The sequence below is a fragment of the Lepidochelys kempii genome, chromosome 8, assembly GCF_965140285.1.
Source record: "Lepidochelys kempii isolate rLepKem1 chromosome 8, rLepKem1.hap1, whole genome shotgun sequence".
Lineage (NCBI taxonomy): Eukaryota > Metazoa > Chordata > Testudines > Cheloniidae > Lepidochelys > Lepidochelys kempii.
Window position 1 is genome coordinate 7,101,481 of NC_136387.1, and position 26,641 is coordinate 7,128,121.

A 26,641-nucleotide genomic window follows, 5' to 3' on the forward strand; every position below is an offset into this window, starting at 1 on the left:
TGACAAGCACTTCTTGCTCCGTCCTTGCAGGCACTACTAAGGGGGTTGTGCCCGCGTACTTCAGTGCCCCAAGCGGTAGCTCAGATGTGTCCCTTTTAGCGCTCTCAATTTTCCTATAGGCTTCAGCACAAAGCGTATGGATCATCAGGGTATTCAGGTACTGGTCCCCAGCCCGCCTTCTGCAGTAATCCGCGAGTACCTTGAAGAGACTGGAGTTGGTCCCTATCAGCACAGACACATCGGAAGTCCCTTTAGGGTCAGGGCATATTAAGGCAGCTGTGTCTACCTCTTCTCTTACCCCAGCAACCTCCTCTGGGAATTCCAGGTGCACTATGACATACCCTTGATAGGGGTATTCATCCATGCTGAGGCCACATAGGCCAAGGCCAGTCAGTGGCTGTATAGGCAGGTGCCTAAGCATCTGTTGGTAGAATGACTGAAATATAATAGTCACTTGAGATCCAGTGTCAAGCACTGCTTTACACTCCACCCCTTCGATCCTCACCATGACCTCTGCTCGAGGCCCTATCAGTCCTGCAGGGATCCCAGCTGGACAGTCTTTTCTGGGGGAATCTTCAAATCCTGCAGACCTGGGGGGTCCCCGTCCCCAGACCCTCTGGCAGCTACCGGATCTCTCCCAACTGATCCTCAGCTTTCCATACACTAAGGAGGGGTTTTCTTCATTACGGCACTTGGCAGCACTGTGTCCATCCTGACCACATCGGTAGCAGAAGAATTGACCTTTCCCCCTTCGCCTGGGGGGGATGGTGGCTCTAAGTGCGGGCTTCTCAATCGCCACAGTTTGAGGCTTCTTATTCCTAGAAGTCTTAACTCGGTCAACGGTACTTTGCAGCTCAGCTATCCGTTCCGTCAGGACCTGCATTTGTTGGGCAAGTTCCTCTCTGGTGCTCACCATCAGTACACTGGCCATTTGCAGTGGTGTTGTGCTGGCTGGCTCCGATGTTTGGGCTTCCCAAAACTCACTGGCAGCCTGCCTTTCTTCCTCCTCTCTGACCTCTTTTATCAGCTGGGAGTAACTTGGGGGATGTTCCCGTCGTTCTCTTAGCCGGAGATGAAGTAGAATCGGGTTCTGATACTGAGTTCCTCTTACAATTTGAGCCAGCCTGGTCTGATCCATCTGCTCAGCAGTCACTGCTCCCCTCATGACAGCTCTCTGAAGCAGTCTCTCCAGTCTCTGTATGTAGGCTGAAGCCTTCTCGCCCTTTTGTTGTCGGGAATTAAGGAACTTACAGTAGCTGTCTTCAGGGCCCTCTACGCTCCCAAAGTTGTGTTCAAGGGCCTCTAGGCAGTCCTTCACACCGACCCCAGGGTCAATGAGCTTCAGGGTGCGAATCACATCTAATGCTGGGCCGCCAAGGCTCTCTATAAGGCATCTTCGCTTTTCTGCATCTGGTACGGCCCACTCTTGCAGCATTTCAGTGGTATGCTCTAACCAGGGTTCAAACTCCTCCTCCCCAGCAAATAATCTTAACTTACGACAAGAGTCTGACTCAGCATGGGGCAGCACAACCTTTTCCAATATTTGCCCCAGAGCTTTTGTCCAATCATCAGCCGAGGCTGCAGCCTCCGAGCTAGAAGCTGCTGAGCCAGGGCCCAACAAACCTGATATATTAGCCATTATACAAACAGTAATTTCCTCAAAATATAAGCACAAACAAAAAAATATAAATTGTTTCCCAATGTAGTGGATCACTCAACAGGTGCTTGCGAGGGGTACTGACCCAGGCGATCCCGGACGAGCCCCCAAAAATGTAACCCCTCTGCCCGTCAGAGTTGGCAGCAACAAGGGCCGGGTTCAATATCTAGGGGTTCCATTCCAATAACACAATGTAAACCGGCTCGAGCCCCCACCCAGTGACCTGGGACAAATATATACCACCCCCGCTGGGCGCCTCCAAGAGGCAATACTTCCCCTCTCGCAAGCACATAGTCTGAGTGTAGCAAAAGTCTTTTAATAACAGAGAGAAACAATGTGGCATTATGTTGGGGAAACACCACCAACAGGATTCATAACACAACCCATGAGCAAAAAAAACCCACCCCAGGCAAATTGGGGCATGCCCTTTTCCCTTTGGTTCTTGAGTCCAGCAACCCCAAATCACCCAAAGTCCCAAAAGTCCAATGCCCCAAAAGTCTCTGTCCCTGGTCAGGGCAGCCCCAGAGTTCGAAAGTTTATCGGCGGAGCTTTACCTCCCAACCTGGGTGGAAATGGGACGGGGTAAGAGGCACCTTACGTGATCTGAAGCTGACCGCCCCATAGCTCCATAGCGGCGCTCCGCCAGCCGCCCCACGAACTCCTTCGCTCAGCTGCGCTCCGCTCCGCCAGCCGCCCCACGAACTCCTTCGCTCAGCTGCGCTCCGCTCCGCCAGCCGCCCCACAAACTCCCTCGCTCAGCTGCGCTCCGCTCCGCCAGCCGCCCCACAAACTCCTTCGCTCAGCTGCCCCACGAACTCAGCTCCACGGCCCACAAGCAGCTCCTGCCATCCACACACTGCTCCGCGTCGAACTGCTTCACCAGCCGTCCCGCAAACTGCTCCACAATATATCTTCAGGCTCCCCCACTACTTAACACAACACTCAGTGATTTCAGCTCTTAGGTGAATTCAGCTTATAGTAGGGGAGCCCCAGTGCTGGTGCACTGTCAGCCCAAAGTGAGCTCAGCAGCCTATAACTAGACTTCTAATGAAATCAAAATTTGCTCTGATATTCCACAGTGGAGAGAGGAGGAAGTGCAATCAGCATGTAAGGCCCTCACCAAGGGGCCCATGCCACCAAGTACTACTACTTGTCCCCAGCCTCTCTCCATTCACACAGTTTTGGAACCCATGACCCTTGCCTAGCGAGTGCTACTTAGTTGATGGTGAATCCCTCCATCATAACAAAAGGCCACGTACAGTTCCAAGCACAGTTCCCATAATCAGGGTAATAACAATTTATTCTTCCTGCCCCAATAACAGAGACACTGGGGATCCCACAGCAGCCAAAGTGACCATTTGGGCAGCTATGGTCTCATTCTAGGCGTGGTGGGTGTGCCTATGCAAATGAGATCGGCCCCTGAAGTTCTTTTCCACAACTTGCCACACCTCACCACCAGATGTCAGGGTGGAGCTCATCCTGACACTGCTTACATAAAGGAAAAGTCTATAATGCGTTGTTGATGGAGCTGGGATGCAGAGGACAAAAGGCATATAGCAAGGGAAGATTTATTGCCAAGCACTTGATCCAAGTGGGAACGCTGTATTATATTTTATAACTGGATGGCATTCACATACTGTAAAGAAAATAGAATTGGTTTTATGTAATGTAATTTGTACTCAAAGTGCTAAACCACTTTATAAAGCAGTGTGTAGGTGCAGTGCATGTGTAGGCAAACACAGCAGCCATTGTGCACTCAGCTATAGCTCGCGCTCAGCCTTGGACACGAGGACTTGTTTGGCTGTGAGAGGGAGTGTTTGCCAGGACACCTAGGTTACCCCCTACTCTTTCCAGCAAGTGCCAAGGGATCATTAACTCCCCCCCTGGACAGCCAGAGGTGGGAAACCTTGGTTCAGTATCCCTTCCAAAGGAGGGCACTGATCTGGTACTACACTGAGATGCCAGCCCGGGGGATGCAGCACTCAGGTCCTGGGCTGGTTAGCAAAGCTCCCTCTCTCTGACTGAGACAACCGCACCAAATCTGAAACCAGGGGCTGGGGGAGTTGCCTTGGTTTGGCCAGGTGCCACCTCAGCCTGGGCAAGGCAATCGAGTTCTGCAGCTGGCAGCAGTGTTCTCCCTCTCCTCAGATGTTTCCCTCTCTCTGAGCTGCCGAAAAAGGGAATTTGTGTTTTCATTTTGGCTGCTGTGTGCACTCAGGCAGCCATTCCTCGCATCAGCTCTGGGCGCAGCATGCACTGTGTTGAACAACGGGAGATGATGGGATGGGAATGCACAGTACTGATCAAGTTGCCTTTGAATTCTTCTTGACTGGCATTTCGGAGGGCATTGTCACCTGTAGCAGAGCCCTCAATCTGTGTGATTTTGAATTAGTCTGAATGAGAGCCCTGAAAATGGGCAAAACTCTCACGTTGTTTCTACCTGGCACCATTATTCATCTCTCTCAAGGTAAAAAGAACCCAACCCCAATCATCTCCTTTCAAATCTTAAAATAGACCAGCATTTCACAGGCTTCCCACACATAGCTCTGCCAATATACCACGATCGCGACCTGAAGCATCACAGCTATTCCAGGCTTGATCTCCCACAAAGTTCTGCCAATGCACCTCTTTCCTAATCTGCAGCACCTCCTAATATTTCCGTCCCAGACCCCCCAGCCCCAGCTCTACCAAGTCTCCTCAGTCTCGACCTACAGCACCCCTGCGACTCCGGACCTGGACTCTCATACAAATCTAGTGGCGTACCTTAATTTGCAGCGCACCATTATAGACCAGGACTGGAGCGTTGCACAGCTCTGCCCATGCCCCTTGTTCCTGACTTGTCAACTTCCACTGCTGCTCCAGTCCTAGGTGGCTTTCCCTGAAGTGAGGCCACCAACCAGGTGGAGCTGCTGGTTGGGTTTATGAAATGGACAACCACCCAGTAGGGTCTAGGGGAAACTCACCCGTCTTGTTGTCTCATACAAGCCTCATTTAAAGGAGGTGGAAGGCTAGTGCATTAATTACCCCACCCCGCAACAGAATTTTTATCCTTTGGACAATAAATAAGCAAGCCACTGTCCATCAAGAGCAGATGGTAGGATTCTTCTGGAGGGCTGAATGCTTGGCTTTTCCATGCAGATCGAAGTTGGCAGCAGAGAAGCCACCAGCCAGGAAGCATTGTAGATTTCAGGGCTTCCTGAAAGACCAGATTGAATTACTTTCTTTCTCTTCCCTCCTCCCCGCCCACTTTTGTGTCTTCATTGGTTCCCTCTTTGTCCTCTTCTCAGGCTTCTGTTGGTCTACCCCTCCAGCAGTAGCCCAGCATCTTCATCCTTAAATACGCAGAGGAGCCTGCAGCCTTACTCTGCCGGCTGACCTGGATCAAGTCACCAGCATCTTTTGTCAGCCATCCACCCAGCAGAGTCTTGATACTGCTACTATTTCACCAGTGTCTGGAAGCTAGTTTTGATCCTTCCACCAAGACCTCTACCAGGAGCAAAGCGTACCTGGGATAGGTGGAGGAGCCGCATAGCTGCTAACTGTTAGAGCCCCGGGGTCAAGATCAAATGCAATGGGCTGTCTGCCTTCCATGAGGATGAATCATATGATGGATGCGAATCACCCTGGAATACAGGGGGAGGGGAAGGAAAAGGGGATGAGAATTGACGAATGCTCCTCTTCAAAGCCCCCCCACGTTGCTGCTGAGGTACAGAAGGGCGGGGGCAATACCAGAGGCCCAGTATCCCTAGACACTAAGAGTGAGTTGTGTGGCTGTGTGTCTTCAGCCATTGCTTCTTGAGTCAGGAGACGTTTTAGCCCCAAATCTGGCCTCTCTCTCTCTCTCTCTCCACGTCCAAGGGGTGTCCTGATCGGTGGTTTCTGGGCACACAATTCAGGTGAAACCCCCAAGAGCCAATGGCCTTTGAAAGCAATGACTTTGATTTAAATCCAGATCCCCTCCAGCCATACACAGAAATCACTTGCAAAGGTTCCCTGCTCCTTGCCATGTTTCAGTGCCACCGGCTTTTGTTGGGAGTAGGAGGAGGAATTCCCCCTTCCTGGCCTCTGCAGCTCACGTGAAAGCACGGCACCCATGCTGTGCTTAACTGCATTGAAACTCCCTTTGCTTTTCATCTCTCCCGTGCTTCCTTCTCACGCCCGGGCTCAATTCCAGAGCCCTCTCAGCTCCCTGTGTGTCTCTGAACCCAGAGTTCCTACCCAGGGCCAAGCTAGCTGTGTTGGTTAATGCATCACTGTCAGGTGTCGAATGCCACGGTGCTGGATGCACTATAAGAACCTGAACAAACCAGAACAGGAAATCTGCCAATTCTCTGCTACATTCCTGGAGGGTTGTGGCCTGTGAGGGAGGAAGGAAGCAAAGACTGAGCTGTGTGTCTGTTGCATAGGTGTGGGTGCCAGTGGGTGCAAGCAGCAGCCTGGCCAGGAGTGGGTATCTATGCACACGTAGGCTGGGTCTGCGGGGATGCATGTAGGTGAGTGTGGAGACATGCATTCCTCAGTGTACAGGTGTCTCCACACAGCTGTGAGGAGGAGACTTTATGCAGGCTTGCAGGGGTGTGCATGACAAGTGATTTTGTGAGAGTGCACACCTGCAAGCAGGTGTGTGCCTGGGTGTGAAAGGGCACCTGCAGGGCTGTGAGTGCATGCAGGTAGTTGTGTGAGACAGGCAAGTGGCTGGGTGTGTCTCTCTGCTGCTGGTTAGGTGTATGTGGCGGTGTTTCTGTGCAGGTATCTGGAAAGGTGAGTGGGTGCCGTATATTGCGTGTGTGTTCCAGACTGCTTGCTTAGCCTTCCTGAGCTAAACACAGTCTTCCCCACTTGATCTGAACTCTCTGTCCTTCTGCAGCACCTCTGCCCTGAGCATCTCAAAGCCCTTTTAAACCACTAACAAAACAAGCCTCTGGGCACCCTTGGGAGGCAGGTCAGTGGTGGATAGCTGCAGAATGCGAGGCCCAAGGAGGGGAAGTGGCTTGTTCTTCTTGCCTTTTCATTCATCCAAAGGCCACACGTGTTTCCATCCTGACGCTCCTGCAGGTGCGGAGAATGGGGCTAGGTTTGGCTCAGGGAGTATCCAGAGTCGGAAAGCTGCCAGCGCTGGGAGGAGAAGCTTTGAGATGTAGCGTGAGAGGAGCAGCGAAGAGTGAAACCTGGAGAGATGGTGGAACAGAACTCCAAATTCAGATGACGCCGCTGGGGGGCCCTGGAGAAGTTTGACTACCTTTCACAGCCCGCTAGATTTCCTTTTCATGCACCTCACCCTCCAAGGGTGGGATTTTAACAAGACCTGTCTGACTTAGCAGCTCAAGTCGCAATGAAAGTCAATAGGATTTGTGCTCCTACCTCACTTAGGTCCATTTGAAAATCCCAGCCCTAGGTTTCAGCTGGGACAGGGACCATGTCTGTCAAAATCTCCCACCCTTATTCAGGTTATTCTCAACAGCAGGCAGAAAATATCTATCCTCCTGAGATTTCCAACCTGCGTTTGTGGCTCCAAAAGCCCCGTAAGGAGCAGATAAGCATCCAGCACTTGCGGGGTTTATCCAAACTGAACTGTCATTGCGGCTGGCTGTGAGGACCACTTCTTCTCCCTGAGGGGCTGGATGGAGTGAATCACCACTGCTCCCTTTCATGCAGGGGCCAGGCTCCTTGCTAAAACTCCGTATATCACTAATCTTCCCACAGTCTGTCTACCCCATGAATCCCAGGAGCCACTGGAATGTAGCTGGCAAGAATTTGCGGAAACCATTCCCTTCTTATTCTCCAGCCAGGGATTACAACTATGTTAATCGCAAATCCAGATCTGTTCTGTTTCCCTGCAATCAACATCCCAGTGCCGGACTCAAGGACTGAGAGTTAATCTCCCTAATATGCACTTCCTGAAATATTCTCCAGTGTCGGCTGGTCTGGGATTCAGTGCTTGCCATCAACCTGGATGTACTGTCCCAGTGCTAGGCTGCCTTGTGATTTGGGGGCTGATCTCCGTAGAATCCACCCTCTGTCTCCTGACCGCACTGTCCAGCACATGTCGATTTGAATAGCAAAGAATGGGCAACGCATATTAGAAGTTGCATCTTTGTCTCCCTCTAGTGAGGGAGGATAAGAGTCCATTACAGCCGACAGCTAATGGAGCTACTCTTTTAGCTACCCTATTATTCACGTAACTGAGATTCTACTTTTAATGCTGAAGATCATCAGTTAAAATCCTGCTACAGGCCCAAGTAAGGTTATTCTAAAACCACCACATTTTAGTCTGTATCTCTTTGGTAAATATCAGAGGAGCCAGTAGCCAAATTCTGAAGTCTTTGCTCCACTTTTAATCAGTTCTCCTTACTCAGTGACTTCACTGGAAGCTTTGCCTGAGTAAGGACAGCAGGATATAGCTTGACAACATCAGAAGCTCAGAAGGCAAATGATAAATTCACTCCCCCAGGCACCTGATGGCTGGTGGTGTCTCATTTCAACAGACACAGCCATTTCTCAGTTATGCACCTCTCGTTTTGATGCTGCATATTTTGTGGTGTGTATAAAAAGATTTTCTGTTATAACTTTGGAGCGCTTTTCTGCGAGTGCCCATCCCAACACATGCACGACTGCAGGATTGGTAGGAAAGGCTGTACTTACTTTCCCCCCGTGCAGGGTCAGTCAAACAGACTGGGGGAAACAGTTCAAGCATCTCAAGGTTTCCACACAATTCCATTAGTGGTGAATAGTTGGACTGAAGGGTTCCTACTGGACTAACAAACCTTTAACCTTTAGGCTACTGGATCAAATGTACCCAGGTTAGTAATAGCTGGACCCTTCGGTGGCTACTATATGTGGACTCAATTGTTGTTTTAGTCCCGTTCCTGGTGGCAAAACAACAGGAGTGCTTGATGCCTTTGGTTACAATGTTAGAGGGAGGCCACGGACTGAATGGGACATGAAGATTTAACTCCCCTTCCCTCCCCCACAGTTGGTCTTTCTGTGCCAAAATTGGGGTGGCCCGGGGGAAATCAGACTGCTGATGTAACTCTTCTGTCCAGTGCCAGCCAGGCTCCAGGGCTGCTGCTTTATCTCCTCTCGCCATCTCGGATCCATTGCACTTGTTTCTCACTATTTATTCTCGGTACCTTTTGTGCTTTAGTTAGCGCCAACTCCCTCCTGGCCGCCTCTGCTGTCAAACGCCTGAGTTGTGACCTTGCAGTCACTTCAATGGTGGCAGACTGTGATGGTACAAATGCAGGACCAGGCAGAAGGAAAAGCTGGGGGTGAGGGAAGAGACATTTATTCTGAATCTCAGAATGACTGGGATGGGCAGGAGCAGGGCTGGGGGTTTTGCTTTGCAAAATCTCATTAGTCAAGTGATCCAAACCTGGTTTGTTTGGGTCTACATCCCATTTATTAATGGCCTCAGAGCTCAGATAAATGGTTCCCATTTTGTCTCACTTCTAATAATGCTTTGCACAGCTGTCTCTCTCAGGATCTCAAAGCACTCTGCAAGCATTAATGAAGTTAGCCCTATGGGGGATAGGGAAGTATTAGCATCTTCATTTCACAGATGGGGAAACTGAGGCACAACAGGTCAAAAGACACAGGAAGACTGGAGGCAGAGCCAGAAAGGTAGCCCAGGTGTCCTGCCTCCCACTCCTGTGCTATCCTCCCTTAGGACCCTAGCTAAGGGAAACATAGAAAATGACCAGTCAAGTCCACTGCTGTTTGCATTAATCATTTCTCCTTTCAAGGGCACTCCATGCCTCCCAAAAGAATTCTTCTCAATAAGCAAGGGCCTTTACCAAAATAATAATGGTACCTAGCTCTTCTATGGTGTTTTTCATCAGTAAATCTGAAAGCACTTTACAAAGGAGGTCAGTATCATATTATCCCCATTTTACAGATGGGGAAACTGAGGCACAGAGCAGTGACATGACTTGGCCAAGGCCACCCAGCAGAAACAGGAACAGAACCCAGCTCTCCTGTGCCCAGTCCCGTGCTCTATCCAATCCCTTTTCCTTTATTCCTGCCTCACTCCCCGCTACCTCCCCATCCCAAAGTACAAACACAGGATCAAAAAACTGAGTGAGAAAGCGCCTGAGCTGTCCCAGCACATTCATCTTCTGCTGGGAGTGTGCGGGAATCCAAGAGGTGAAATCTGTCTCGCTAGTACAGTGTGCATGATGAGATGCCGCCTGGACCCGAGGAAGCATTTGTGTTGTAGCTGGAGGATGTGCTGGGGAAGAGACGGAATTGAGTGTGACCCGTACGCTACTCGCATCAGTGCTGTTGATCTGCTGTTCGGGCATTACAAGGCAGTGAGAGCACAGACTTTGAGAAGTGAAGCTCATGTCACCTGCCAGCTGGAGGAGAGGAACCCAGCCCCCCCTCTGTGCAGCCCTGTGATTGGAGGTGACTCTTGCTCTTCGCAGCCTTTGACTTACACTGTGACGGGTGGAACTGTACCCTCCTGTGAGTTAGCCCGGGGCCTCCATCCTGCTAGGAGAATGCCCCCAGGGCTTCTCCGCCCATGCATGCAGCTTTCTCAGTACTCGGGCACGTGCAGCAGGTCTGGAGCTGAGCAGCTCACAGCAGGGAAAGCAGCTGTGCTTGGTGAATTGCCTTTGGCTGGGAGGAGCCCTCCGGTATGCTAGGGCTTGTTGTGTTCTGCAGGGCTTTGCCACTCCTTTCTTCCTTAAACAAATAAAGGGAGGTGGGAATATTACTGGGGCCCACTGTAGGCCACGTGTCAGAGCAAATTGTGTCCTGTCTGCTTCTTATACCATGCCCGTGATCATGTTATCTGAGCAAAGTGGCATCCCTGCCCAGTCCTTGGCTTTTGCAACGTTCTCCATGTAGCCCATCGCAGGCCCTCTCTTGCCACATGTGCCGGGGAAGTGCTGGCTACTTCCTCCGTGACATGGCGTGGCAGACACCCTCAATGAGTGATGCCTGATAACGGAGAGCCCAGGTGGACAGAGGGAAGAGGAACTAGCTCAGACTGACCCAAACAATAACAGTGTGAACTTCTCTCGCCTGTGTTGTACAGGAGATCAGACAAGGATGACTGTAACGTTTCCCTTTGGCCTTAAAAATCTATGAATCTATGAAAAGCCAGTGGGAATGTGCTTCTCAGGGCAATTCACTGGCTGTGCTGAAAAAGACCATGAAAAAGTTTACTGTGGCTCTGGACTGTACATACAAAAGTATCCCAGGGAGTAGTGTGGATTGTCTCTGTACAGGCCTTCTGTGACTGCACCTGGAATGCTCTGTTCTGCTCTATTCTGTGTAGATTTTTATATTGTGCATATCACCAGAGTATATGAGCCCATTCCTGCAGTGCATTAAGTGATGTGACTATGCATTACTGTCTGGCCACCACATAATTGGAAAGAAGTTGATGAAATGGAGAGATTTTATGAGTTCGGTAACTCAGCCAGAGGTTACGGGTCTATTACAGGAGTGGGTGGGCAAGGTTCTGTGGCCTGCAACATGCAGGAGGTCAAACTAAATGATCGTGATGGACCCTTCTGGCCTTGAAGTCTTTGAGTCTATGAGTTGAGAGATAAGCAAGAAGTACAAGGGGCCTATGGGGGAGGAATTCTGAGCGAAGACTCCGAGAACTAAACTTGTATAGTTTAGTAAAGCAATGGCTAAAGGGGAGACATATAATAGTCTACAAATATTGGAAGGGTATAAACACCAGGAGCAGAGAGGAATTGGTGAGGATCTTGCATGGGAGTCTGACAGGCAGGATTCACTGAAACTCAAAAGTTAAACTCCAGGGGGTGAACCAGGATGGCAATAGTCATGGCTGAGGTTTGCCCAGCTCTAATAATAACCCTGTTTCTTCTTGCTGCTGCTTAGTGCCTGATACCATGAAATACATTCACAAATGGTTGCTGTGGGAACGTGTCTCTTCCCAGGAAGTCCATTTCATGGACTGAGAAGGCAGTAAAATGCAGAGGAAAAAACACAAAATCACTTCAGAACATCCCAGAACGGAACACAGGAGCCATTTGGATCTGGTTCCCTGTACTGGATTTCAAAGAACTGCAAAGTTCAGGAATAACTGTGAGGCCAGGAATTCCTGAACCAGGTATATTTGAAGTGGTGTTGAGAAGGGAAGAGAAGTTGGGAAAGGGAAGCCGTATGCAGCAGCCTGGGTGGAATGAGATGCTCACTGAACACAGGGTACCTTAACGGGGTGAGATGTTCTCGCGGTGGTTCATGTGTGTCTATGTTAGCGCCTGAGTCATGCTCCTCAACAGTGTTACTGCAGAGCACTATCAGGGCCGAAGGACGCTAGAGGAGAATTAGATTGCAGTTTGTGTCAACATGCACGTGTTGGAGAGAGACTGAAAGAGATGTTGGAGAGATAGGGAGAGGCTGGTCCTGTGCTCACAAGCACACAGCAGTAAATGGTCTGCTGGAGCTTAAGAGTCTGATGTTAATGGCACCTCTGGTGCAGTGTGAGATTGTTGTCCCTGATCTTCTCGTCACATCAAAACACACTCTGTCCGCTAGGGATGGGAGAATGCAGGCTGCCTAATTCTGTACATCTTGCATTCCAAAATTCCACCATATGAGGTTTGTGTTTTTCCTGAGTGAGAGAGAGAGACACACACACACGCACGCACCAGGGGTTATAGGAGAAAAGAAGAAACAAATCCAGTGAAAAGAGGAGCAGAGAATGGGCAGGACAAAAAAACAAAACAAAAAAGAGAGGCTGAAAAAAGAGAGAGGCAGATTGTCTGTCATTTCCCATTATAAGAGCCCATTTTCTGTTGCTTTGTAACTTTGCCAAATTCTAACCATTAGCGCTGACATTTTTGATGGTGTGTGTCTGCCTTAGGCTGATTTTTGGGGGTGGGGGGGCTTCATGGAAATGGTTCAGCCATTTTCAAGAACTAGTTTAGGGGAAAATACATCGCGTTGCCCAGCTTAAAAAGTTCTTACAGCCGTTTAGGTGAAAAGCACTAGCGTCTCCATGCTGTGGAGAGAGGGCTTGAGATTGGACAGAGAGGTCACCCTGATGTCAAGAATGTGCCTTTTGCTGTTATCAAGGGGGAAACTGGCCAAATCGGAACAAGTTATAAACTGTTGCAAAATCTCAGTTTGCACATGCTCAGTAGAGACTTGTTAGAGCTTGGCAGCTAAATTCTCTGAAGATTCTATCTGCCCTGAGCACGCTTCATCCCCACCCAGCTCCTACCTGCTGACCGGACTGCCAGCTCCACAGAGCTACCAAGGATGCACCAGCCTGGGGCTGCAGGACCAAAGCAGGACTTTCCCTGCAATTGCTCCTCTGGGCTGCTGCAGGCTGCTGTGGTGCTGGGCTCCAGAACTGAGAGCAGAGAGTCTCACCTATGCTGGCACCCAGGCAGTGAGGAGGGGAAGGAGGAGGGAGCCTGATTCAAATGCAGGGGGGACAAGAGCTGGATGGGGAGGGAGGCGGGGTCTGGGAGTTGGGTGGGGGCTGGGATGGTCTCAGCAAGGAGACTGGGACTGGAAGCCAGGGTGGGAAATGGCCGGGGGGGGACGGGACTCGGAGCCAGTCTTGGGGGTGGGGTGGGACTTAGATCAGATGAGAAGCTGGGACTGAGACTGGTGAGGATACCAGAACTGGGAATGGAGTGAATGCAAAACTGAGATCTGATGGGGAGCCTGGAATGGGGAAGACTGGGGCTGGCTGGGGAAGGACAGAGGGACGAGGAACCTGAGGACCTGGGCGGAGATGGGTAACCGTGATGGGTGGACAAGGAGCTCAGTGTGTGAGACTGGGATTAGCTAGGAAAGGAAACTGGGATGAGAAGCCATGGGGAGAGACTGGGGCAAGGAGCCTGGGGCAGAGACAGGCTGGTGGGGACAGAGGCAGAAGGCTATCCATGAGGAGGCATGGTAGGCCCTGTATCTCATTTAAAAGTGATACAGGGTCTTGTGAGGTTAGCCTGGGGGTGTGCTCCTCAAGGATATCCTGGCTGAAATATACATATGTCAGATCCTCTTGGTGTTGAAGAATATCCTCAACCCTGTTCCTAAAGGGTAAAAGTGACTGGTTCCCCCCAACAGCCTCCTAGAATGCCGCTGGGGTCCCCTGCATGGGCAGCATCAAGTCCCACCAGGAGCCTTTGTATTTTCTAGAGCCTGAGAGGAAGTGGAGGCGGGTTTGGCCATAGCCATGTCTCCTGATGAAGGGAACCTGCATGACCTTTCCCTCAACCTTGACTTGTGACTTGTTTCTTTCCAGATCACCAGAAGCTGGAGCGAGAAGCTCGGATCTGCCGTCTTCTGAAGCATCCAAACATAGGTAGGGTCTTTCTCCATGCTGGGGACGTGTGTGTGTGGGGAGCGGGAACCCCTCTGCATTCCTTTCCTTCCAGTCATACCCTGCACCCACCTCCACTTCCCACTGAGAGAGGCTGGACAAGCTGAGGCCTCTGTCGGTATTGAAAGGCGTACCTGAGGGGCAAAAGCCTGTTCTCCTCTCACTCATGCTGTGCCAGTCAGGAATGGCTCCCCTGAGGTCAGTGCAACTGGAGTAGGAGACCTTTGTAAGTGACAAGAGAACAAGGTGCCAAGGGCCTTAATTCCCAGAGGCCAGCAGTTGCTCCCTATGGGACATGAACGTTCAGTGGCTGGCTCGGTGGGGTGACTTCCTCCAATGAGGTCTAAGGGTGTGATCCAAAGTCCACTGAAATCAACGGACAGCTTCCCATTGACTTTGGATTGGGCCCTGTGCATAGCACTTGGCCACATAAGGAGAAGCAGGAGCATGCCATTAAGTGGGCAGTGCTTCCATTTTTACCCCCTCCCCACCTCCCACTGCCCAGGTGCTCCTTTCCTCAGGGCTCTCCAAAGGGAGAGCAGATCCCATCAGGGACCAGCGAAGGGGTGGGGGCTGCGGAGGCGGGTGACATGAAACGGGGGGTGGGGGCTTTCCCATCAAACGTCCATCTTGATGGTAGCCTCCTTCAGAAAAGCTGTTCCAGGAAAACTCCTGAGCCTCTGGGAAAGACAGAAATAGGCCAGGAGAAGAGAGAGAGAGAGAGAGGGGGGAAAAACCCAGCCCCAAGCCCTGTCAGTGATGCTGATTCAATCTGTCGCTTTCACCATTCTCCCAGAGCCCAAGCTGATGCTGGCTGTGCCAGAGGAAGATCCCCACTCAGCGGGGAACGTGGTGAGCAAGGCCCGTGGCTCTCAGGGCGGGAGCTAGGGAAAGCCTTCTCTCCCATGGGGACTCTGCCCCCAGGCAGGAGCGTCGGTGGGTTTTTGCACCATGTTGAAAAGGAAATGGCTTGCGACGCCGGGAGCAGGTGCTCCGCAATGGTATCCCCCCCAGAGCGGCCCACCGTGCTGAGATGGAGCCAGCTTCCTTCCAAACTGGGGCTTCCCCCGGCGTGTCTAGCTGCTGCCTGGCTTTCCCTGTCCGGGCCGAGGTGAAGTCGGCCGCTGTCCGGGTGGGGAGGGCCGCTGGAACAAGCCACGCACTGAAGCGTCGGCCACAGAATGCGGAGCGCTGCAAGCCGTGGCCGGTCTGGGTTCGCGCGCTCACCTGTCCGCCCCCTCCCCAGTGCCTCCCAAGGCACCTGTCTGGCAAATCACATCGTCATGCCGTGCTCACCGCAGTTCTGTGGCACACCACGGTGAGGGGGAGACAGTAAGTGGCAGCAGAAAGTCAGTCCCGTGGGTGAGCCCACGCTGACCAGACTCCATCTGCCCTGCGCTGTCTGCTCTGCCTGGAACTGCCCCCCCGCCCCCCCCACACATGCATACACACACGGTGCCTGCTTCATAAATATTTCAGCTCATAAAGAGCCTGTCAGCTTCAATCTGTCTCAGGCAAATAGCCAGTGCAGCAGCGTCAGGTCGTCTCCGCATCAGCTCGAGTCACAGACCACGCTGGACCAAGCTGTTGCCGTGACAACAGAGGCATTTGCTCCCCCTCGTTCCAGCTGGAACAACGCTCCTGGGCAAAGGGAAGGCAAACGGGAGAGGGATGAGAAGGGGCGTCAGCCAAGCAGTGCGAGAATCTGGGGGGCAGAGCAGAGAGAGGGAGGGAGGGAAAGGTGATGGCCATCGCAGCAATGCTGCCAATTTCCCTGGCATTTCGCTCCTTAACAACTAATCTTTGCCACCCTGGCATCTCCTAAGTGACACAGCCTCCAAATCTCTCCCAGGCTCTCTGGGGCTGGAAATGAGAGAGAGCGCAGCCCCCAGAGGTGGAGGGTGCTGTGCTTTTCCCTGCTCAAAGAAAGGAGTATCGTATGGGAAACCACACTTTTGTTCTTTCTTGTAAAGTCTGCCGGCAAGAGCGCGGTGAACTGTCTGATCCCTGCATAGAGCTTGCAGGACACACAGGCTGCTCTCTCCACTTCCAGGAAAGATGAAAGGTGCAGGACAGAGAAGACAAAGCCATCACAGTTATTACATAGCTGGACTCAGCACCTAATGGAACAGATCAGGGCTCCTGTGTGTAAGTAGTTAGAACAGGTGATTGCCACTAGATTCACTTCCCCGCTTTAGTCACAGAGCAAGTGACCTGTGCTTCTTCATGCCTCCTCACTCCTGACCTGTACAATGGGGATGACAATATCTGCCTCCCTCCCAGGGATGCTGGGAGGCTGGATTCATTAGAGTACTTTGAGGTCCTCCAGTGGCAAGCGCCCGAGGCGTGCAAAGTGTCATTCACGCAATTAATCTGGGGGCAGGGACAAAGTAGGGTTGCCAACTTTGGTTGGATGAATCCCTGAAGATTTCATCACACGACATAATCTTTAATTAAAAATTAGTCTTTAATTCCTGGAGACCCCAGGACAATCCTGGAGGGCTGGCAACCCTAGGACAAAGAGAGCGTTTTCCTGGCCCCTTTGCACAGGACAGACCACAGAGAAAGGGAAGTTTCCCCTTGCCAAAGGTTTGCTACTCTGTCCTGGGCACAGCTAGCCAGCATTCTGCGCTGAGCACCTACCTTCTGGAAACTAAAATGACCCCATGGGCATTTATAAGAAGATGGCCAGGGAATGAGCCTGTCACTGCCAGGCAGGTACAAGTTCATACAGGAAACACAGCATTTCTCCTGCTAATAGATGCAGATTCCCTTATCTCCACAAGCCACTGCCCGGCAGGGGGCAGGCCCGTGAGTCCTCATCTCTGGCCAGTCATCATCTTCATCTTCTCCTCCTCCTCCTCCTCTTCTCTAGTTCAGATCCACGCCCCGTTAGCAGGGGGGGAAAGGTCTGTCAAAAGCTGCCCTGAGACCAGGCATCCCTAGCAGTCCACCCCGACACCTGCAGGGTGCCCACTGCTCAGCGGGGGAGGGGGAGCACCTGCAGGCATGTCGTTTGCTGATGTCAGGGCACGGGAACCTTCCAGTAACAGGCTCCATGTACAGGGATCAGCCCAGTCATGGGAGTAAGAAACAGTCCAAGTCAGAGCACATGGTGCACTCCCCGATGGACAGCAACGGAACTCCGGGAAGCTTCCTCCGATGGGAAACACGAGTGTCCATCACGGCAGCAGGTGACTGCTGCAAAGTGGCAAGGATGGCAAGCAAGTGAATGGGGGAAGGGTGCAAGAGGGAGCTGGTCTGATGCAGCCCTCTCCTCCCCCTCTCGCCAGCACCCCATAGCACAGATAATCAGTAACTGGATGGGCCAATCCGTTGAATCAGCCTCTCAACAGCATAAGCTCGAGTGGCGTAGAGCTGCTGTGCCATATGCTCTCTGGGCCAGGCCCCACTCCCACTGAAGTGAATGGGAGTTTTAGCATTGGCTTCACAGGTCTTCCAGACCCCCTGCATTTTGAGGGCAGTGTAGGCTGCAGATTGGTCTTCACAAGTCTTGTCTCCTTTTTATTCACCACTCATCCTTGGCGTGCACTCCTGACGCGCACCGCTGGCCTTGGTGCAGGGAGCGCTGGGCTGGAAAGGGTTAACAGAGCAAGATGCTAATGAAACCAATCTGGTTGCTATTTATACCCACAAGGCACTTCTCTCCCCGCCCCTCGCACCCCCACTGTTCACTGCTGCCTGGAAACTTGGGAGCACAGCTTCCCCTGACTGCAGCACAAACAGGCCTAATTACCCACTGATGATCTGGCATGAACTAGAATGCTGCAGACTGGAATTAAAGAGGAGAAAGAAGAATCAATGCCATCAGGAATGCAAGGAAAGCCAGTCTGCAGTGGAGCCCAGTTTCCTGGCAGAAGCCAGAGCCATGGGCTGCGGGACACTACTACCTCTCCAGGGGGGATGCACCGCAGGAGGGACTGGGGCGTTTCCACTGGGTTGGACCATCCCCTCCTGTTTTAATTAGAGATGGATCCAAAGGTCCAACGTTTGAAGCTGTTTAGGTCTAGCATGTTGCTTTGGCCCATTCTAGAGATGGGAACCAGCTGCATGACATGGATCCAGATCTCAGCTTCCCTACTGCTCAGGGGAGTCCAGATTTGAGGGTTTTATCTGACCCATCTCTAATTCTGGTAGATGTTGGAGCTCCTTCGTAAATAACAGGTCAGATCCTCCCCTACCCCTGAATAATTCTAACAGTCCTTAGTCCTCAGGGGCCACACCCATAACGTGCAATTCTTTTGGATCCCACAGGAAAAGAGAGAGGTGGAAAATCCTTTTTGATGAGATGTGGGCCCCTTAGCAGGGTTCTCATTCATTCCCTGTGGCAACTTCTCACTGACATCATCCCCCATGGACACGGCAGACTCTGCAGTTACTGGTGGTGGTCAATATCCAGGCACATAAAGCATTCCCAGGTGGCAAGCTATACAAGTTCGAACCATTGCACACATTGTGGCTAGGGGTGGCCGAGACTAGGATGGAGGCTTGAAGGAGGCTGTGGTATGTAGGTGGGCATGGGAGGCTTTAAGCCTTCATGACCCCCAGCATGGCTGCTGAACATCCCTGAGGGCAAAGCTTTGTGCAGTACTTCCGTAACCAAACCCACAGATTTGGAGCAGTTCGGAGTAGCCTGGGCCTAGGTTTGAGTGACACTGGGTGAATTTCTGGTTTGGGATGGAATCCTGGAGGAACCTGGGGGTTTCAAGTGGCAGTGACCCCCACGCTGAGCAAACCAGGGCAGTGTCAATTGAATTTCACTTTCAGGTTTTGAATTCATTCAGTTCTGAGGCCCTGTGTGAAACTCCAGGCCTCTGTTGCCGTCCAGCCCTCCGGCTGTACAGATCCTTGGCATGGCTCCTGTCACTGATTGTTTCCCCAAGACATGCATCGAGGATCCTCACAGGAATCGGATACCTTCTTCATGGAACAGGAGGGGATCATAGAATCATAGGACTGGCAGGGATCTTGAGAGGTCATCTAGTCCAGTCCCCTGCACTCATGGCAGAACTAAGTATTATCTAAACCATCCCTGACAGGTGTTTGTCTAACCTGCTCTTAAAAATCTCCAATGATGGAGATTCCACAACCTCCCTAAGCAATTTATTCCAGTGCTTAACCAACCTGACAGTTAGGAAGTCTTTCCTAATGTCAAACCTAAAGTGACCTTGCTGCAATTTAAGCCCATTGCTTCTTGTCCTATCCTCAGAGGCTAAGGGGAACATTTTTTCACTCTCCTCCTTGTAACAACCTTTTATGTACTTGATGTTTCTCTCTTGACCCACGTGGCCATCACAGGAAGACAGAAAAGTCGTAACTAAGCATGAGAATAACTGGATGACTGCAGGTCTCTGAGCATCGGAGGATGAATACATAAACCAGCAATGTGAAAGGGGGAAATACTAATAAATTAGACTAACAGCCATGGCTCAGATCAGCTCCACAAAAGGGACTGTGAGCAAAGACCCACTCAGGCATGACAAGCCTTTTCCTTTCTCTTCATAATTATTAATGAAAATACAACAATAAACCTCCTGGAGGACTCTGCCTCGCAGCAAGACATCAGCATTGGTGGGTCATTGTCTTCCTGGGCAGTGATGATAGTGGTGACTCAAGTCGTCCCTTTGAGAGGAGACTGAAGGTGAAAGGATGTCGAAGCAGGTGACAGCCTTCTTCTGGAGAGAACACAGGCAAAAAACAACAAAGAGAACAAGTAGGTAGTGGCTTCTGAATTGCAGCTCTGTGCAATGAGCATCTAAAGAGCTGGACTAATAAATACATGACTGCAGGCAAAGCGAACCCAATCGCTGTTCCAAGAACCCCCTGACTGTTCTCCATCGGAGGTCTTGGAAGTGGCTCTCTACATGCCCTGGGGCACAGGATGGTGTGAGCACTAGTGATGTGACTGTTCATTGGGGATGTCACCTGACTGCCCAAATTGGAGGGTGTCCATTGGGGAGCATGGTCTTGGTGGGTTTGATGACTATGACTGTATACATCTGCACTGGGGCACAAGGTCATTGGAGGAGCTGAGTTGTCTGAGCACTGGTCATGGGAGCATATGCTTTCTTAACTCTAGCAATTCCTTCCTAGCCTTTCTTTATATTGTTTCCATTACAAAATGGTGCTTAAATCCCCTTTTGCTCCAAATTCTACACCCTCCAATGCATGCTCCCCATTCCCAGCAGGACCCTGGTTCACAAGCTGCAATCACCATCAGTCGTTGGATCTGCCTGCTGAGCTTTTCTTCACGTTGGTGTGTTGGGGGTGATATTAACAACTGAACGTTTTACTGAATCTGGAAAATAACACTAGGAATGCAAAGAATCTGCATTCAAAATCAGAGCTGGATATAGCCTTAGGGCGTATTATCTCCCACTATCCCATGAGCCCGAGGACAGTAAACATAAAGTATGAAGAAAATTTCCATATGAGCCGAGGCCAAATTAGCTGTGATCAAAGTGCGAGTAGCTAAAACTCCACTCAATTTTAACAAGAAATAGGATTTAAAAAAACCCACATTTTTGTATAATTTTTTTCTTTTTACCCCTAGTTTCTAAAGATCATTTTCAAAAGTATTGAGACTTACCTGATTGTACTGAGACCAGGTGACAGACACACAGGCAGAAAGGGTTAAATGTATTGTATGTACAGTCTAAATGTCACTAGAATAAGGTGTAGGATCCTGGGACATAGGGGACTGTGAATCAAAACAACCAGGGCCAAATTACGCTCGTATTTTCACTGGTGCAACTGTATTGGGGTTGCTTCTAATTCTATCTATCTATCTATCTAATCGTCTTATTTCTGTGCCATCTCTATCAACCTAGTATTGGAATGCCAAACTTTGTAACTGAGAGCAGAATTGACCCTCAAGACTCTGAATTAAGGAAGAGGTGAGCCGTTTCTTGACTGCATTCAGTCTGACTAGAGTTCTGCACAGAACAATATTACAAAACAGAGCTTAATTTATAATGCAAGAGGTGCCGGGGCTCAGCCCTGACAAGCCCTGGCACAAATTAAGCACTGCTACAAAAGCATTGTGTCCCTACACATCCTGAATCGTGTGTAGCACTTGGAATGGATTCCTCAGGAATAGCCACTAGCCCAGAGCCCAAGCTCCTGGAAGCAGACAGGAGAGGCTATTCTTTGGACATTACAACAGGGTGCTGCTCTTTCCATTTCAGGTCTCTGGTCAAAGAACAGTACTGGTGAGGAGAGGGGGGATGTTTAATAAGAAAGGGGTCCCATGGCTGCTCCTAGACAACCCCACCATATGGTCCACCTGGGCCCCCCAGGAGAAAGGGAAGTCACAGAGGAAAAACATATTCCCAGCAGCAGAGAAACCCTGTCTGCAAGAATGCTGCCTTGGCAGGGCTCCCTTTGCAGTCCAGCATTCCTCTTGATTAAACCACCCTAATCCTGGGAATTAGAGAAGCGTGTGTGAGTGCGTGTGTGGCTGAAATACTGCTCGATGCCCGAGATAACCAAGCAGCTGCCCAGGGCCTTAGCCAAGGACGAGCACTATGTGCAAACCACAGACAGCTCCTTGTTTTGCAAATGACCTTGAACCCGTGCACCTCCTGGGGCTGGGGGAATCACTGTTGTGTGAGGGACACTGGTAAGGCCGTGAGAGCACCGCTTAGCTGTTGCAATAGTGAGCAGCACGAGGCAGTGGAAGGCTGTCGGAGGAAAACGCTCCGGGTTATGGGACTCCCCTGCTGTTCCTCTGCCATCCCCTGTGGAACTCTTGCTGCTAAAGGGAAACGGGAGCATACGGGAACGAGAGAAGTCTGTGAGTATGAAGGACGTTGTGGTTAACTGTCCTTTTGTCTCCACGGCAGTGAGGCTGCATGACAGCATCTCCGAGGAGGGCCACCACTACCTGATATTTGACCTGTAAGTAATGGTGATCTTTGCGTTTCATCCTCCGCCCCAAGGGCCAGGTTATTCCGCCACCATGCAAAGCCATCGCACCCCTGACTCCTGCCCAGGAGGGACCTCTCTGCGGGGCCTGAAGCCACTGCCACGGAGAGGGGAAGGCACAGAGTAACGGGGCAGGCTGGAGAGGCCCTTTTGTGCCTGCTTCCAGCCGTAGTCGAATTAGCTCTGTCCTATGCAGATCAGCCCTCCAGGCTTCTCAGAGCAACAATTAGCATATTTAATGCAGCCTCCCTAGGGGTCCAGATGCTACCGCTGCTCCCTGCTTGTGTCAGTGACCCTACCTTGTGCAGCAGCTTTGGTTCCTTCCCCTTGGAGACAGAGGAGCTTTGCATCCAAGTAATTGCTAAGAAGCTCTACTTTGCATGGTGCATCCCCTCCACCCCTTGCCCTCCTCTCCCCTGCCTGGTTGCTCTTGGCTGTTCCCCTCCCTTGCAGTCCAGGGAAGGACTGGAACTCTGACGGGTTTGCTGGAAGCAGGGGGCGAGTCCTTTCCAGAGCATGCGGAAAGTGCAGTCCTTTCCAGAGCATGCGGAAAGTGCAGAGCGTAATTTAATGAGAGCTGGAAGGGTATAAAGATCTGGGCCTGTCCAGAAGTGTGTGTGAATGCACAGATTTTAGGGCCAGGTGGGACCATTGTGATCATCTGATCTGATCTCTTCCCAAAGACCCCCTTCACTCTCTGATCCTTCTGGGGTGGGGGACAGGATGGCTCAGATGCCAGCCCCTTCCCGCTCCAAATCAGCAGATCCAAGACAGCCCGTCTGATGGCTGCTTGGTGGCCTCCTCTGAGAAAGGAACTGGTGAGCTCTGTCCAGCTCTGCCAGACTGCTGGGCTCTCGCTGGCCGTTCCAAGTGCCTGGCTGAGAGCTGCGTTGCAATGGGAAACGAACCACCCTCCCACCCTTGCAGACGGCTTGAAAGGACGTAACATCAGGCAAAGAGAGCCCTGGTCTTTGGGAACCCGTTAGCCCTTCAAGGATGGAATGTGCTGCCAGGTTTAAGTGGTGTTATGCTGAAATCGCTGGAACTTCAGGACATCCTGCTAGGTACAGGAGCACAGCAGATGCATGTGGGTTAGATGAGTCTAGTACTTTTGGTGGCATGGAACTGGTTCAATTTCCCAGCACGCTCTCCTCCAGTCACAGGATCCATTTCTCGGATGCTGCTCCCCCCATAGGTGGGAAAGAAGCACTGATCAGCTGGGAGAAATGAATTAGCGGCAGCCATTCCTCCATCTTTCTCTCCCCAGTCCCTCCAAGCTCAAACATATCAGCACAGGTTTCAGAGCAGCAGCTGCGTTAGTCTGTATTTGCAAAAAGAAAAGGAGGACTTGTGGCACCTTAGAGACTAGCACACCGGTTCCTGAACCCAGGATCCACCCTTGGGACAGGGGTTAAAATGGGAAATCAGTTCTCTTCTTGCCTGGAAAAAAAATTACCAGGTGCCTAAGGCCTGTCACCTACCAGTTCCACGCACCCGTTCACCCCCAGCCACACTTGCCCCGGCTCACTCTCTGCTGAGCTGCTTGTCCAGTTGTGTTTCGATTCTTTCCATGGGCCAGATTGCCAGCTGGTATACATCCGCACAGCTCGATGGCATGTAGAGCTTCCCGAGCTGACATTCTCCTTTGTCTGTTTCATTCACAGTGTCACGGGTGGGGAGCTGTTCGAGGACATTGTGGCCAGAGAATACTACAGTGAAGCAGATGCCAGGTGAGGATGGAAACATACCAAATATGATCCTGCAAGGCTTGGCTGCTGTACCCAGACAGGCAATGGAAGGGCAGAGATGCCCAGCCCTCACCAAGAGCTTGAAGTCTGCCTCAGCCAGGGACTCCTGTATTTATTTTATTTACAGTATCAGAACATCAGTTTCCTCCACACTGTATACTGATTTTATAGCAGTGCTCCGAGATCTGCTGCTCTTGCTTTTCGACGCGATGTGACACTGCAAGTGGCTTATTCTAGCCAACTCATTTTCCATGCCAAGGGTTCTGTGCGTAACCACACTGCCGATTCTCCAAAGTCAAACCCAGGCCGCTGTAAGTGAATACAGACAGGCATTCCCCTTGCCCCAGATTATAATGTAGTTAGTGTCCGACCTACCTGCCTGACTGGTAGCCGCTGGACTGCCCCGCTCCTCAGTCACCAATGTGTGGGATAAGAGAGGCCAGTAGCATACTGGCATCCCAGTCAAGGAGGTCTGGGTGCCAGTACCTTGTGGAGTCCTAGGAAAATATGGTAGAGATAATTAAATTCTTGACATTTACCAGTTGCAATAGTTATTTTTATGTATTTTAAAGGTGTATTGATGGCATTCATCACTGGTGTATCGGAGCACCTTGCAAATATTAATGAATTAAACCTCAGAGCAGCCCTGAAAGGAAGGGAAACATTAGCTTCATTTTATTCAGGCATGGAAAGATGAGGTGACTTGCTCAAGGCCCCACAGGAACTCTGTGGTAGATCTTTGAATAGAACCCATGTCTCCCGTGCCCTTAACCACCAAACAATCCTTCCTCTCTTTACTGGTGTCTAACCCATCCCAAACACTGGGAATAATACCGAGCTTCAGGTAAACATAGCCATGCAGTAAACTTTCGATTCAAGGCTTCTGCATGAAAACATTCTCTTTATTTCCTTGTTTGGAGCGAGCTTTTTATTGAGTGTTCTGCGTGCACTGAATACGCTTATAACCAATCCACCTATTAATACCCTGCAAAAAATGTAAATCAAGACCTTTCGTTTTGCAGACAAATGCTTTGTGATCAAAGTTATAATCCCCTCTTGGCACCTGGAATTTCTTTTTCTTTCTTTCTCATGCATTCAACAGAGTGTGCGTGATTTAATGAGCTGTATATAACAAATGGATCTGATGAGACCTACAAGCATAAGTCAGGACTAGGGAAATGGGGCTGGAGTTACCATAAGCTTTATGTCTTATGAGTTCTTCTGCTCTGCTTGATATTATCGCACAAACTCAGGCTGGCATCCTGATTTCACCAACTGCCATTATCAAGTTCTCCATGCAGCCGCTCACATTGTTTCTATGGGAATTGTTTGGATTGTTTTAGCTCATTACCTCTGACAACCATGAGAGTTCCTAAGGTAACCTGTGTGCTCCTTTTGTATTGTTCACTAAGTCTGGCTGAATGATTCAATGACCCCCAACTGAGAGTTTTATTGGCAATCAGGTTTTGATTGTTCTACCTTTCTCCATGCAGCACTTACGTGGGACTCTGTAGAGCGAGATTCTGAGCCATGCTGTATGGCTGCTAGTGGGAAAAGGGATGGGGAGTGTAGGAAGTGATGAAAAGAGATAAAAGTGAAGGGAAACTCCTAAGGAAGCCCTATCTCTGCCGCTCTCCCAGAGCACAGATGTGACTTGTATGATTTCTCTCTCCAGCCACTGCATTCAGCAGATCCTGGAAGCTGTTCTGCATTGCCACCAGATGGGCGTGGTGCACCGGGACCTAAAGGTAAGAGCTGTGGTGAGACTCCCTACACGTATACATGTAATGGCCAGTGCTTCCAGGATATACATCATAAAGAGAGAGATGGCCTTAGAACCCTTGTGCTGTAACCTTCTCTGCGGAGGTCTGGTGCCCCTGTAACATTGTGAGAAGAATGACTTGTGGGAGCTACCAAAAGCCAAGGATACAAAGCAAAGTCAGGCCTTCAGGAGGCATCACTGACTTCATGACTTTCAAGGGTGAAGGGAACAATGAGGAGGTCCCTTGTCAGGTCAACTTTTCCTTCCAGAAGGATGCAGCTGGTCTGCTTAAAAAAGCCTTTCTCCTGCTCTGGAGGGAGCAAGATCAGCCCCAGAGGAAGACATGGGTAGGTTTGGAGGGAGTGCATCATGATGGCCATTGGTGGGGGCTCCGTGGAGACCTATTCAGTCCCCTGTGGCTGGAAGATGGGTAAGTGACTGTGAAGCTTCAGGTCCCCACCTGGGCCTCCTCAAACCCGTCCTCCAGTTCAGGGGAGAAAAATGACCCATGGTCTCATGTCATCTGAAACAGGAAGTTCTTTAGGGCTTGATTATCCCGGTATAGTCTTGGAGCCCAAAAACCCCAGCTGTCCCATACAGGGAATTCAATTCAGTAACACTGAGCTCCTGCAGCAGAGACCCTCCCTTCCTGCAGGCCAGGAGGGATTTTAAGGCTCTGGCTTAATACATGCTGGTCTATAATGTTCTCTCACTGGAGAGAGCTCTTCTCAGATCGGCCCAGCAGCCTCTCCTGTAAGGGGAAGCTCATCCCACCTCTTCCTCTCAAAATGCCTCCCTAATTCAGGCCCAAATGCTGGAGGAGTGTGACTCCCAAGTCTGAACCAGTGTCGTCTCTCCCTACAAAGACAGCAATAACTCTGGTAGTACCTGGGAATCAATCAGTGCTGTCATCAGTTTGTTCACCCGCACTTTGTCTGGGGATTATTGAGCCAGCTGCCCTGATTCCAGGCTGGCTAATGCAGTCGAAGGAGCAGAACTAGACTATCACTCTCCCTAATAGATGTAATAACATTGCCACTGAAAGGGAGCCCGGAGTCGGGCGCCTCAGCGGAGGTGGAAACCGGATTCATATGTCTTCATCAGCCCTAACATAGGGAGTGATGGAGCCCAAACATCAGCCACCAACCCTATTAATAAGGACATAAGCACTGAGGGCTTTACTGGCCAAGACACCTCTTGTTTCTATG

The 26,641-nt window shown here is 50.8% G+C and overlaps 1 protein-coding gene across 3 annotated transcripts in view; it reads left to right on the forward strand.

The window, feature by feature from the left end:
• Window positions 1-26,641, forward strand: part of CAMK2A (calcium/calmodulin dependent protein kinase II alpha) — an 83,672-nt gene that overhangs the window by 26,075 nt on the left and 30,956 nt on the right. For all 3 annotated transcript variants that reach the window (XM_073355334.2, XM_073355335.2, XM_073355336.2), the window contains exons 3-6: window positions 13,899-13,958; window positions 21,842-21,896; window positions 23,588-23,653; window positions 25,347-25,419. In XM_073355334.2, the coding sequence (XP_073211435.1) occupies window positions 13,899-13,958; window positions 21,842-21,896; window positions 23,588-23,653; window positions 25,347-25,419 (254 nt within the window). The remainder of the gene's footprint in view (window positions 1-13,898; window positions 13,959-21,841; window positions 21,897-23,587; window positions 23,654-25,346; window positions 25,420-26,641) is intronic.